Source organism: Podarcis vaucheri, assembly GCF_965113315.1.
Source record: "Podarcis vaucheri genome assembly, chromosome: 16".
Classification (NCBI taxonomy): Eukaryota; Metazoa; Chordata; class Lepidosauria; order Squamata; family Lacertidae; genus Podarcis; species Podarcis vaucheri.
This window is the reverse complement of record NC_138754.1, coordinates 16,473,619-16,485,987: the sequence shown is the minus strand read 5'-3', so window position 1 is coordinate 16,485,987 and position 12,369 is coordinate 16,473,619. Positions and strand designations below refer to the sequence as shown.

At 45.5% G+C, this 12,369-nt stretch overlaps 1 protein-coding gene across 4 annotated transcripts; it reads left to right on the top strand.

Moving 5' to 3' along the window:
- The first annotated feature begins 93 nt into the window (after nt 1-93).
- Nucleotides 94-11,017, top strand: TSACC (TSSK6 activating cochaperone). 4 transcript variants are annotated; one of them, XM_082202866.1, is made up of 6 exons: nt 113-366; nt 4,153-4,236; nt 4,343-4,410; nt 9,044-9,073; nt 9,854-10,012; nt 10,452-11,017. In XM_082202866.1, the coding sequence occupies exons 1-6, from the start codon at nt 293-295 to the stop codon at nt 10,676-10,678; spliced, it is 642 nt and encodes a 213-aa protein (XP_082058992.1). In that variant the 5' UTR covers nt 113-292; the 3' UTR covers nt 10,679-11,017. The 4 variants fall into 4 exon arrangements, with proteins under 4 accessions (XP_082058994.1, XP_082058995.1, XP_082058992.1 ...); XM_082202868.1 differs by lacking the exon at nt 9,854-10,012 and having other exon boundaries at nt 94-366; XM_082202867.1 differs by lacking the exon at nt 4,153-4,236 and having other exon boundaries at nt 120-366; nt 4,342-4,410.
- Nucleotides 11,018-12,369: the final 1,352 nt, after the last annotated feature.

The window sequence follows — 12,369 nt, the reverse complement described above, 5'->3', positions numbered from 1 at the left end:
AAAGCGGACTCTGTCACCATGGCTCCGCCCACCGCTCTTCCACCAAGATCGGTTGATAGGACAACGGACTACTCACGCTCTCCCCCCCGCCCCGCCCTTCGCGTAGCGCGTGCGGCGCTTCTCTACAAAACGGAAAAAGCAATGCGCTTGCGCGTCGTCTTCCCACCTTATTCACTCCGCCCCCGCTGGACGCGCCTGCGCAGAACGAAAGCTGCAGGACGCCAACTACGCCTGCGCACAGTTCTGAGGGAGGCGGAAGTGCGCACGCGCACGGGCTCCAGTCAGCGGTTAGATGGATGGAGCCTTCACACCGGCGGTCGCTGCAGCACTTGCCGCGCTCCGACCCCGACCAGTCGCACCCCAGAGGCGAGTTTTGGGGAAACCACAAAAAGGAGCTCCAGAGTCCTGAGTGGCCTGAGCCTAGGCATGATGGGATTTGTGGTCTCGTTTTAAGTTCTGGTCAGAGGAGCATCATGGGAGTTGAAGTTTCAATCCGGGCCCCATTCACTCCCAAGCCAACCCTCACCCAACCTCACCGCTGAGCATGATGGGAGCTGTAGTATTTTCCCTGACGAAGATGCCCTTTGAGCTGCCAAAGTGCAGCTAGTTAGATATTGAGCTTTCTCCAGGGTGAGATATCCTGGGAGACGGGATATAGGGTTGGATTTTGCTGCATCCCCTGGATCATTTTATTAAATAAAAAGAAAGAAAAGAAAATTAGGCCACTTTTCAGCTGAGAAAACATCATTACAGAGATCAATACAAATAAGATCTGCATTTAAAATATACGACACAAAAGGAAAATAAATCAGGTGGGAGAAAGAAATAAGCAAACTCAGTTTCAGATTCATAGTAACAAGTTTTACATGCAGCAGTAGTTGCAGACACTCTAAAAAGATTTAAGGCTGAGAATATTATGGTTCGGCCACCTGGTGAGTTTGTGGCAGAGACAGGATGCAAGGCCAAAATAAATAAAATTACAATTAATCCCTAATAGTGCATAAATTGGAAATTATGTAAGTGCCAGGTTAAAAGTTATTGGAATATTTTCACACACACCAACGTTATTAAAATTAAGCAATACACACACACACAACATGCACACACAATAAAGATTGCAAAAGATATTTGAAACTGTCCATTATAGAGCAAAAAGAATGAACCACATTTGTTTTATTGAACATATGGATGATACCTAATCTTACAAATCCTAGTGCAACCACAGTGGTTATAAGTGAAAACAATGAAAGTGAAAAGTCTAATAGCCACACTCTCTTCTCCTCCTTCAATGTATCAAGTATCATGGCTTGTGCACATACTGCATGATAATGTGCATTCAGTGCTAAATGCAGGCACCTTTTGGAGGTGCTCTACATGCCATATCTTTTATTTTATTAAACTGATATACTGCACTTCATCTGAATATCATGTCATCCCCATTTCGTCTCTTGTCACATGCTATTTGCCGATCGATCTGAGGCACATAATGCAGGAACAGTTGCAATCCGTTTTGTGACGAGAACTTGCTTCTCAATCTTGCTGTAGGTATGGGTACACAGAGCACTTTCTCAGATTCACCTCCAGCTGGGAGAGTGACAAGATAAGCAATTCACCCCAGAAAGCAATTGACTGAGAGAGGGAGAGAAGAGGCCGCGTGGGTCTGACAGGTGTGTGTGTGTGTGAAGGAATCCAACCTCCCCAGTTTAGAGTGTGGGCTGTGCCTCTTGCATTGCCACTTTCTCATAATTAAAAAAGATCCTCCCCTTCCTGCATTGCTGGGGGCTGGACTAGATGGCCCTTTTGGTCCCTTCCAATTCTATGATTCTTGCATTTTTGCTTGTCTGAAAATAAAATAAAAAAGGATGAACCTGGTTTAACAGTAACTTTATCTATTTGTTTATCGTATTTATATCCCACCTTTTTCTCCAAGGAGCTCAAAGTGGTGTACATGGTTCTCCCACTCCTCATTTAATACCCACAACAACCCTGTGAGGTAGGTTGGGCCGAGAGGCAGTGAGTGACTGGCTCAAGATCACCCCAGGGATGATGTTTTCCCATAGTCACCCATGCAATGTTTTGTGCAGTGCCAATGCACACCTACCACCCTGCTTTGCATTTAGCCAAGGTACTGTCTTGGACTTCTCCATCTTTTTATACCTGGGAGAGGAGGAAGAGTGGCTAATCAGCAGTTGGTAGAGCTTGCAACTCTTCACCAACACATTCCCAGTCTTGCCAAGAATGTAAAAACAGAGCACAATGAAGGACAGTCTGGCAGATGTGATCTCAGAACCACTGACAGTCATCTTTGAGAATTCCTGGAGAACAGGCGAAGTCCCGGCAGACTGGAGGAGGGCAAATGTTGTCCCTATTTTCAAAAGGGGGGGAAGAGAGGACCCAAATAATTACCGCCCAGTCAGTCTGACATCAATACCAGGGAAGATTCTGGAGCAGATCATTAAGCAAACAGTCTGTGAGCACCTAGAAAGGAATGCTGTGATCACCAATAGTCAGCATGGATTTCTGAAAAATAAGTCATGTCAGACTAACCTGATCTCGTTTTTTGACAGAATTACAAGCCTGGTAGATGAAGGGAACGCAGTGGATGTAGCCTACCTTGATTTCAGCAAGGCATTTGACAAGGTGCCCCATGATATTCTTGTAAAGAAGCTGGTAAAATGCGGTCTTGATTATGCTACCACTCAGCGGATTTGTAACTGGCTGACTGACCGAACCCAAAGGGTGTTCATCAATGGTTCCTCTTCATCCTGGAGAAGAGTGACTAGTGGGGTGCCACAGGGTTCTGTCTTGGGCCTGGTCTTATTCAACATCTTTATCAACGACTTGCATGATGGACTCAAGGGCATCCTGATCAAATTTGCAGATGACACCAAACTGGGAGGGGTGGCTAACACCCCAGAAGACAGGATCACACTTCAAAACGACCTTGACAGATTAGAGAACTGGGCCAAAACAAACAAGATGAAAAAAATGAGAGGCACAAATACAAGATGGGTGACACCTGGCTTGAGAGCAGTACATGTGAAAAGGATCTAGGAGTCTTGGTTGACCAGAAACTTGACATGAGCCAACAGTGTGACGCGGCAGCTAAAAAAGCCAATGCAATTCTGGGCTGCATCAATGGGAGTATAGCATCTAGATCAAGGGAAGTAATAGTGCCACTGTATTCTGCTCTGGTCAGACCTCACCTGGAGTACTGTGTCCAGTTCTGGGCACCACAGTTCAAGAAGGACACTGACAAACTGGAACGTGTCCAGAGGAGGGCAACCAAAATGGTCAAAGGCCTGGAAACGATGCCTTATGAGGAACGGCTAAGGGAGCTGGGCATGTTTAGCCTGGAGAAGAGGAGGTTAAGGGGTGATATGATAGCCATGTTCAAATATATAAAAGGATGTCACATAGAGGAGGGAGAAAGGTTGTTTTCTGCTGCTCCAGAGAAGCAGACACGGAGCAATGGATCCAAACTACAAGAAAGAAGATTCCACCTAAACATTAGGAAGAACTTCCTGACAGTAAGAGCTGTTCAACAGTGGAATTTGCTGCCAAGGAGTGTGGTGGAGTCTCCTACTTTGGAAGTCTTTAAGCAGAGGCTTGACAACCATATGTCAGGAGTGCTCTGATGGTGTTTCCTGCTTGGCAGGGGGTTGGACTCGATGGCCCTTGTGATCTCTTCCAACTCTATGATTCTATGACAGTCACTGATTGTTGTTATTATTGCTATTATATTTATTTCTAAAGTAATTAAACTAATAGAATTACAACAATACAAGAAACCAACCGATTAAAACACATCATAAAAACAGCACCGCCCTATCAAAAGCCATTTCCTTTAAAAAAATAGTCCGTTTCCCAAGGCCTTTCGGAATACAGTAAAAGACTTCACCTGCAGGCAAAAGGACAGCAAGGAGAGAGGGAGTCTGGCTTCTTTAGGGAAGGAGTCCCAAATCTTGGGAGCAGCCACCTCTGACTGAGGAGGAGGTGTCCCCTTTGGCCAGGATGCAGCGGGATGTGTTGCGAAAAGCTCAAAAGGCCTACCTAGGGTTTGTCTTCTGAGGTTTGAAGTGGCTGCCAGCCCAGGAAAGTGAGTGAACCCTGTTGAGTATGCTCTAATCTATCATTTTTTTCCAACCGCAGCAGTATGAAACCAGAAAGACACCGGAAGACCATCTTGGCTTTAAATAAGAAACATAAGGCTCTCCCTCCAGTCCATATGAAAGGGGAGTTGCTTTCCAGTCTTGCACCTCCTTTTCTTTAACCCTCCCCAACCTGGAAACTCTTGCTTGTGATACTAATAACTATTTTCTTCCTCTCCTCCCGTTCCAGGTAAGAGTTCCAGTCCTGTTCGGATGGAGCCAGATGTCAACCCCCAGGATGAGAAGCAGCATCGGAAAAGTAGGTTAGACCCACATCAGACTTTTCCCCTCTCCAGCTAATGTTTTAAACCAGGGATAAGGAACTTTGTTTCCAGCCCGGGGGCCGCATTCCCTCATGGATAAACTTGTGGGAGTCACATATCCCTTGTGGGCAAGGCCAGAGGCTAAAATGCAGGCAGGGCATCTACTGCGACTCTTACCTTTCGTACAACCACACAAAAGTTAGGTAAAGGTAAAGGTACCCCTGCCCGTACGGGCCAGTCTTGACAGACTCTAGGGTTGTGCGCCCATCTCACTTAAGAGGCCGGGGGCCAGCGCTGTCCAGAGACACTTCCGGGTCACGTGGCCAGCGTGACAAAGCTGCATCTGGCGAGCCAGCGCAGCACACGGAATGCCGTTTACCTTCTCGCCAGTAAGCGGTCCCTATTTATCTACTTGCACCCGGGGGTGCTTTCGAACTGCTAGGTTGGCAGGCGCTGGGACCGAGCAACGGGAGCGCACCCCGCCGCGGGGATTTGAACCGCCGACCTTTCGATCGGCAAGCCCTAGGTGCTGAGGCTTTTACCCACAGCGCCACCCGCGTCCCCACACAAAAGTTAGAGGTATGTAAAAACACCTCTCTCTTTCACCCAAGTGAGCAAGATATATTATCACAGTCAGAGGCACCAACTTGCCTACGCTGTTAAGGGGGCCAACATTGCCCAATGTGCGGCATCAAGCAATGCGCTGCAATACCTCCGTGTGCTGTCCCCCAGCTGCACCCCTCAGTCTTTGTGCTCTACACACAAGTACATGTACACACACGCACACAATGGGGTAAAGAGACTTGGCAACCCTGTATTAGCACTTGCTGTTTTGGTAACTGCAGTACCACTAGGGCTGCCATGCTTTTGGGGAAATGGGAACCCTAAGTACCACTTCCTGACCATCAGCAGGGGAGGTGATGCTACAGCCCAGGAAAGAGCAGCCCAAAGTCCTCTCCTGTGGCAAGCTGCAACGAGCTGCATGGCCCCTCTACAGTCTCAGTTTGAGACCCTTTAGTATCTTATGGATGTCACTTATACCATGTACCTCTTAAGTTGTGTTGGCAGCCATGGCACCAGTCCTAAATTCCCTGCATTCTTATGTGCCTTATGGTGAGAAAAACGTGGTGGCTACACCCGAGGCAATGGTGGCCACAACAAGCCATTTTGTTGTTGTTGTTGTTTAGTCGTTTAGTCGTGTCCGACTCTTCGTGACCCCATGGACCAGAGCACGCCAGGCACTTCTGTCCTCCACTGCCTCCCGCAGTTTGATCAAACTCATGCTAGTAGCTTCAAGAACACCATCCAACCATCTCATTCTCTGTCGTCCCCTTCTCCTTGTGCCCTCCATCTTTCCCAACATCAGGGTCTTTTCCAGGGAGTCCTCTCTTCTCATGAGGTGGCCAAAGTATTGGAGCCTCAGCTTCACGATCTGTCCTTCCAGTGAGCACTCAGGGCTGATTTCCTTCAGAATGGAGAGGTTTGATCTTCTTGCAGTCCATGGGACTCTCAAGAGTCTCCTCCAGCACCATAATTCAAAAGCATCAATTCTTCGGCGATCAGCCTTCTTTATGGTCCAGCTCTCACTTCCATACATCACTACTGGGAAAACCATGGCTTTTACTATACGGACCTTTGTTGGCAAGGTGATGTCTCTGCTTTTTAAGATGTTGTCTAGGCTTGCCATCGCCTTTCTCCCAAGGAGCAGGCGTCTTTTAATTTCGTGACTGCTGTCACCATCTGCACTGATCATGGAGCCCAAGAAAGTAAAATCTCTCACTGCCTCCATTTCTTCCCCATCTATTTGCCAGGAGGTGATGGGCCCAGTGGCCATGATCTTCGTTTTTTTGATGTTGAGCTTCAGACCATATTTTGCGCTCTCCTCTTTCACCCTCATTAAAAGGTTCTTTAATTCCTCTTCACTTTCTGCCATCAAGGTTGTGTCATCTGCATATCTGAGGTTGTTGATATTTCTTCCGGCAATCTTAATTCCGGCTTGGGATTCATCCAGCCCAGCCTTTCGCATGATGAATTCCGCATATAAGTTAAATAAGCAGGGAGACAATATACAGCCTTGCCGTACTCCTTTCCCAATTTGGAACCAATCAGTTGTTCCATATCCAGTTCTAACTGTAGCTTCTTGTCCCACATAGAGATTTCGCAGGAGACAGATGAGGTGATCAGGCACTCCCATTTCTTTAAGAACTTGCCATAGTTTGCTGTGATCAACACAGTCAAAGGCTTTTGCATAGTCAATGAAGCAGAAGTAGATGTCTTTCTGGAACTCTCTAGCTTTCTCCATAATCCAGCGCATGTTTGCAATTTGGTCTCTGGTTCCTCTGCCTCTTCTAAATCCAGCTTGCACTTCTGGGAGTTCTCGGTCCACATACTGCTTGAGCCTTCCTTGTAGAATTTTAAGCATAACCTTGCTAGCATGTGAAATGAGTGAAATTGTGCGGTAGTTGGAGCATTCTTTGGCACTGCCTTTCTTTGGGATTGGGATGTAGACTGATCTTCTCCAATCCTCTGGCCACTGCTGAGTTTTCCAAACTTGCTGGCATATTGAGTGTAGCACCTTAACAGAATCATCTTTTAAAATTTTAAACAGTTCAGCTGGAATACCATCACTTCCACTGGCCTTGTTATTTGCAGTGCTTTCTAAGGCCCATTTGACTTCACTCTCCAGGATGTCTGGCTCAAGGTCAGCAACCACACTACCTGGGGTGTACGAGACATCCATATCTTTCTGGTATAATTCCTCTGTGTATTCTTGCCACCTCTTCTTGATGTCTTCTGCTTCAGTTAGATCTTTACCACTTTTGTCCTTTATTATGGTAATCTTTGTACGAAATGTTCCTTTCATATTTCCGATTTTCTTGAACAGATCTCTGGTTCTTCCCATTCTGTTGCTTTCCTCTATTTCTTTGCATTGCTCGTTTAAGAAGGCCTTCTTGTCTCTCCTTGCTGTTCTTTGGAAATCTGCATTCAATTTCCTGTATCTTTCACTATCTCCCTCGCATTTTGCTTGCCTTCTCTCCTCCGCTATTTGTAAGGCCTCGTTGGACAGCCACTTTGCTTTCTTGCATTTCTTTTTCATTGGGATGGTTTTAGTTGCTGCCTCCTGTATAATGTTGCGAGCCTCCATCCATAGTTCTTCAGGCACTCTGTCCAGCAAATCTAAATCCTTAAACCTGTTCCTCACTTCCACTGTGTATTCATAAGGGATTTGGTTTAGATTGTATCTTACCTGTCCAGTGGTTTTTCCTACTTTCTTCAGTTTAAGCTTGAATTTTGCTATAAGGAGCTGATGATCTGAGCCACAGTCAGCTCCAGGTCTTGTTTTTGCTGACTGTATAGAGCTTCTCCATCTTTGGCTGCAGAGAATATAATCAATCTGATTTCGATGTTGCCCATCTGGGGATGTCCATCTGTAGAGTCGTCTCTTGTGTTGTTGGAAAAGCGTGTTTGTGATGACCAGCTTGTTCTCTTGACAGAACTCTATTAGCCTTTGCCCTGCTTCGTTTTGATCTCCAAGGCCAAACTTGCCAGTTGTTCCTTTTATCTCTTGATTCCCTACTTTAGCATTCCAATCCCCTATAATGAGCAGAACATCCTTCTTTGGTGTCACTTCGATAAGGTTTTGTAAGTCTTCATAGAACTGGTCAATTTCAGTTTCTTCAGCACCAGTAGTTGGTGCATAAACTTGGATTACTGTGATGTTAAAAGGTCTGCCTTGGATTCGTATCGAGATCATTCTATCATTTTTGAGACTGCATCCCAGTACAGCTTTCGCCACTCTTTTGTTGACTATGAGGGCCACTCCATTTCTCTTACGGGTTTCTTGCCCACAGTAGTAGATATGGTAGTCATCCGAACTGAATTCGCCCATTCCCGTCCATTTTAGCTCACTGATGCCCAGGATGTCAATATTTATTCTTGCCATCTCATTTTTGACCACATCCAACTTACCCAGGTTCATGGTTCTTACATTCCAGGTTCCTATGCAATATTTTTCTTTACAGCATTGGACTTTCCTTTCGCTTCCATGCATATCCACAACTGAGCGTCCTTTCGGCTTTGGCCCAGCCGCTTCATCAGCTCTGGATCTACTTGTACTTGTCCTCCGCTCTTCCCCAGTAGCATGTTGGACACCTTCCGACCTGAGGGGCTCATCTTACAGTGTCATAACTTTTATATGCCTGTTGTCTTTGTCCATGGAGTTTTCTTGGCAGGGATACTGGAGTGGCTTGCCGATTCCTACTCCAGGTGGATCACGTTTGGTCAAAACTCTCCACTATGACCTGTTCATCTTGGGTGCCCTGCTCGGCGTAGTTCATAGCTTCTCTGAGTTCTTCAAGCCCCTTCGCCACGGCAAGGCAGTGATCCATGAAGGGGATGAACAAGCCATAGAGAAAGCTAATGAGGTGGAGGTAGAATAAGTTCTGCAGATTTATTAAAAGTCCCAGAGCTGAGTTTGGAGGGTCAGATAAAAGTATTTAGCAACTTTTCTCCCTAGACGAAAGAGACGGCAAAAATATGGACTCTATATTTACAGAGGAATAAAATGAATATCTACTAAATACAAAGCCCAATAAAGATCCATAATAACTATAGTTTTATATTTTTCAGGTACACCAAGAAGATCTTCACAAGTCCCACGTAAGTGTTTTTGTTTAGATATTTTTGCCCCTGCTGGGGGGGTGGAGTGGGAATGACCCAGCCAAACTCAGTCACTTTCATCTGGGTTTCCAGTGATTTGGGTTTTTTCAGTCAACCGCTTATTGCTGCATCTTTTAACAGCAGTTTGAGATGCAATAATTAACAGTGAAGCTTCTCCTGGTACACAGATAAAAGCAATTGCTCTCTTGTTGCAATCTGCTGCTTTTATTGGTAATGGTACAGCAGCAGGAGCAGTTTAAAAGTTATTATTAATTTATTATATTTGTATACTGTCCTTCATGTAAAGATCTCAGGGCGTTTCACAGCATAAATATACAGAATAAAAGCACAAAGTACATATTAAAAGCAACAAAACCAAAGAACAACCCCCACCCTCCCTCAAGCTCATTTAAAAGGACATAGACAATCAGCCAAAAGGCCTGGCTGAAGGTTGAGGCTGAAATCGGCTGCCACCCATTCAGTTCCCCTTTCTTTCTGTGATATCAGCATCTTAACATACTTTCCGTGTTTTCCCTCACACAGGAGGGAATGTCTTTTTGAAGATAATGCCCGCTATTCAAAATAAATTACGCTTCTTGCGCAAAACAATTTTTATATCCAAATGCAAATGCACGCAAATTTAACCACTTAATCTAATTTCAGCGACTAACCCAGCTCATACAATTAATAAACTAATAAACTTTTAACGATGCGAGAGTTGATCCCAGGATTCTAGAGATCTTGGCCATGCAACCTGATCCACTTTTTCTCTCTCAACAGGAGAAGACTTTGATGGTCCTCCACCTCCTTCTTTTAAGCCTCTGTGTCCGGCCAAGCCCTCCCCCAGTTTCCTGGAACTCCCGTCAACTCAGTGGAGGCCCAGCCCAGGCCTGCCATATACCCAGACAGCTCGGATCGGGAAGGGAAAGAGACATTTCTGTAAGTTAGGGGAACCCTCTCATGCTTTATATGCATGTGGGCCATCATCTTAGAGTAGCCCCATGGCCAAAAAAGTGGACATCAATTTGTGCAAACATTGCGTACACATCTTTATATGTAGAGATGCATATAATATTTGTATGTCTGCTCAGTCTGCTTTGAGTGACTCACTGACCCCTCCCTTCCCCTGTAGGGTTCTTTATCTTGTTCCCTATCCCCCGCTTTTTAAGTTTTTATTAAAATGGAATCAAAAGTACAAACAAACAAAAACATAAGCAAGTTTACAAAATATGGGGCACTCTGATGAGTACACAGGTTGTCTTTTCCAAATACAGTCATACCTTGGAAACCAAACACCTTGGCTCTCTCTCTTTGTAGAAAATGTGGATGATTCAGCCAACCTCTGCCTGTTCCCTTCCTTCCTCCTCTCTCTCCCCAGCCCCTGAACATCAGCCCCAGGAGTGTTTTGGCCTGCTGGAGTGCATGCACAACAACATCCAGACACAGACACAGATCGCACAGGCACAGCTCTCCCTCCTCGAAGACATGCGAGAGTCCATGAACATCCTCCTTGCCAGGCAGGAGAAGCAAAACCAGGAGCGCCTGGGGCAGTCAGATCAACGCACCACGAAGAGCTCAGCCTCCTCTCCCAACCCCACCAGCTAGCAGCCTTGGCAGGAGTTGCCCTCCTGTCCAACTCAAAGCTCTCAGTCTCCCTAGAGCCACGGTAGCAAACCTCATGTCCTCCAGATATTTTGGGTGACAATTCCCATCACGTTGGCTGGGGTGGATGGGCATTGTGGTCAAACACATCTGGAGGGCTGCCAGGTAGGTAAAAGCTACCCTAGAGCAACTGTGTACCTATTCCTACCACACACTGCGACAATATACGATTTCCGTAGATTAGCAATGCTTGTAAAATTTGATTTCTTTTTCTGCGCTGGCTGGCAGTATTATGTGGTGTGGGAAGAGACAGTGATTCAAAATAAACATGGTTGTTATAAACATGGTTCTGCAGTGTGATCTTTTCGGGAAAGGTTCATGATGAGTAAGACAAGCCAGGCCAGCTTGCTCGCCCAATGCAATGCAGTTAAAAAAAACAAAAACATTTTGCTCTAAATAAAAAGTGGCAGCTAGGAATGAGGGTGTTCTTTGGGTTAAAGCAGGGTTGGGGAACTGGCTATCTCCCCCACCTCCTGCAGGCCAAATTTGACAGGAGGGTGGGGCAAGCCACGTGTCGATCACCTGGTGTCACAGTGACATCAGGCAACCCCTTTTTTGCCCATTTGCAAAGTGCTGTGGGTGAAGATTTCCACAGGGCTTTGCCTGTGCTGCCAATCAGATGCACGGAGTGAAATCTTGAATTGGCTGGCATACATCACGCTGGGTGGGTGTGGAAAAATGAGTTCAGTGAGCAATGAAATGCAAAATAGGCAGAGGAACCTGTGATTTATCTGAACACAAAATAGTTACAGTGACTAATTGGATAGTTAACTGTCCAAATGAACAGTTCTCCAAACAAAAAGAGATAAAAGGTAGTGTCCTCCAAGGATTGGTATTGAGTCCTGTGCTTTTTAACTTGTTCATAAACAATTTAGAGTTAGGACTTAGCAGTGAAGTGGCAAAGTTTGCTGGCGATACCAGATTTTTCAGGGTTGTTAAAAAGATTGCAAAGAGCTCCAAAAGGACTTCTCTAAACTGAGTGAATGGGCAGTAAAATGGCAAATTCAATTCAATGTAAACAAGTGTGTAGTGATGCATGTGGGGGCAAAAAAAGTTAATTTCTCTTGGGGGCTGAGCTGGTGATGGCAGAAAAGGAGTAACATCTTGGAGCCTTAATGGATAGCTCAATAAAAATGTAAACCCAGCGTGTGGAAGACATGAAAAAGGAAAATTCCATGCTAGGGATCATTAGAGGAATTGAAAACAAAACTGCCACTATCAAAATGTTGTTATACATATCTAAGACCACATTTGGAATACTGTTTTGGTCACCTCCTCTCAAAATGGATATTGTAGACTTGGAAAAGGTTCAGAATAGGGTCAGGAGAAGGATGGAGGAAAGATTGCAGCTTTTGAGAGTGGCTAGTTTAGAGAAAAGGCAAGAAAGAGGTGGCATGATAGAAGCTTATAAAACTATGAAAGGACTTGATGGCCCACTGGTCTGATCTAGCAGGGCTCTCCTAATGATCTTTCATGTTTCTTCTAACACCAAAATAACCAGAAAGCAGGCGGTAAATCCAGGATCAGGTGCCGGTCGCTGGCAGCCACAAGAGAGGAGGTTTGCTGTTGTGCTAGAGACCTTCCTGTGGGCATCTCTGGTTCATCTGGGAGAACAGGATACTGAGCCAAAAGGG

Coding starts and splice junctions, on each gene's coding strand:
- TSACC (XM_082202866.1), top strand. CDS start 293: ATGGATGGAGCCTTCACACCGGCGGTCGCTGCAGCACTTGCCGCGCTC. Junction 367..4,152: donor CGACCAGTCGCACCCCAGAG/GCGAGTTTTGGG, acceptor TTCCAACCGCAG/CAGTATGAAACCAGAAAGAC. Junction 9,074..9,853: donor AAGATCTTCACAAGTCCCAC/GTAAGTGTTTTT, acceptor CTCTCTCAACAG/GAGAAGACTTTGATGGTCCT.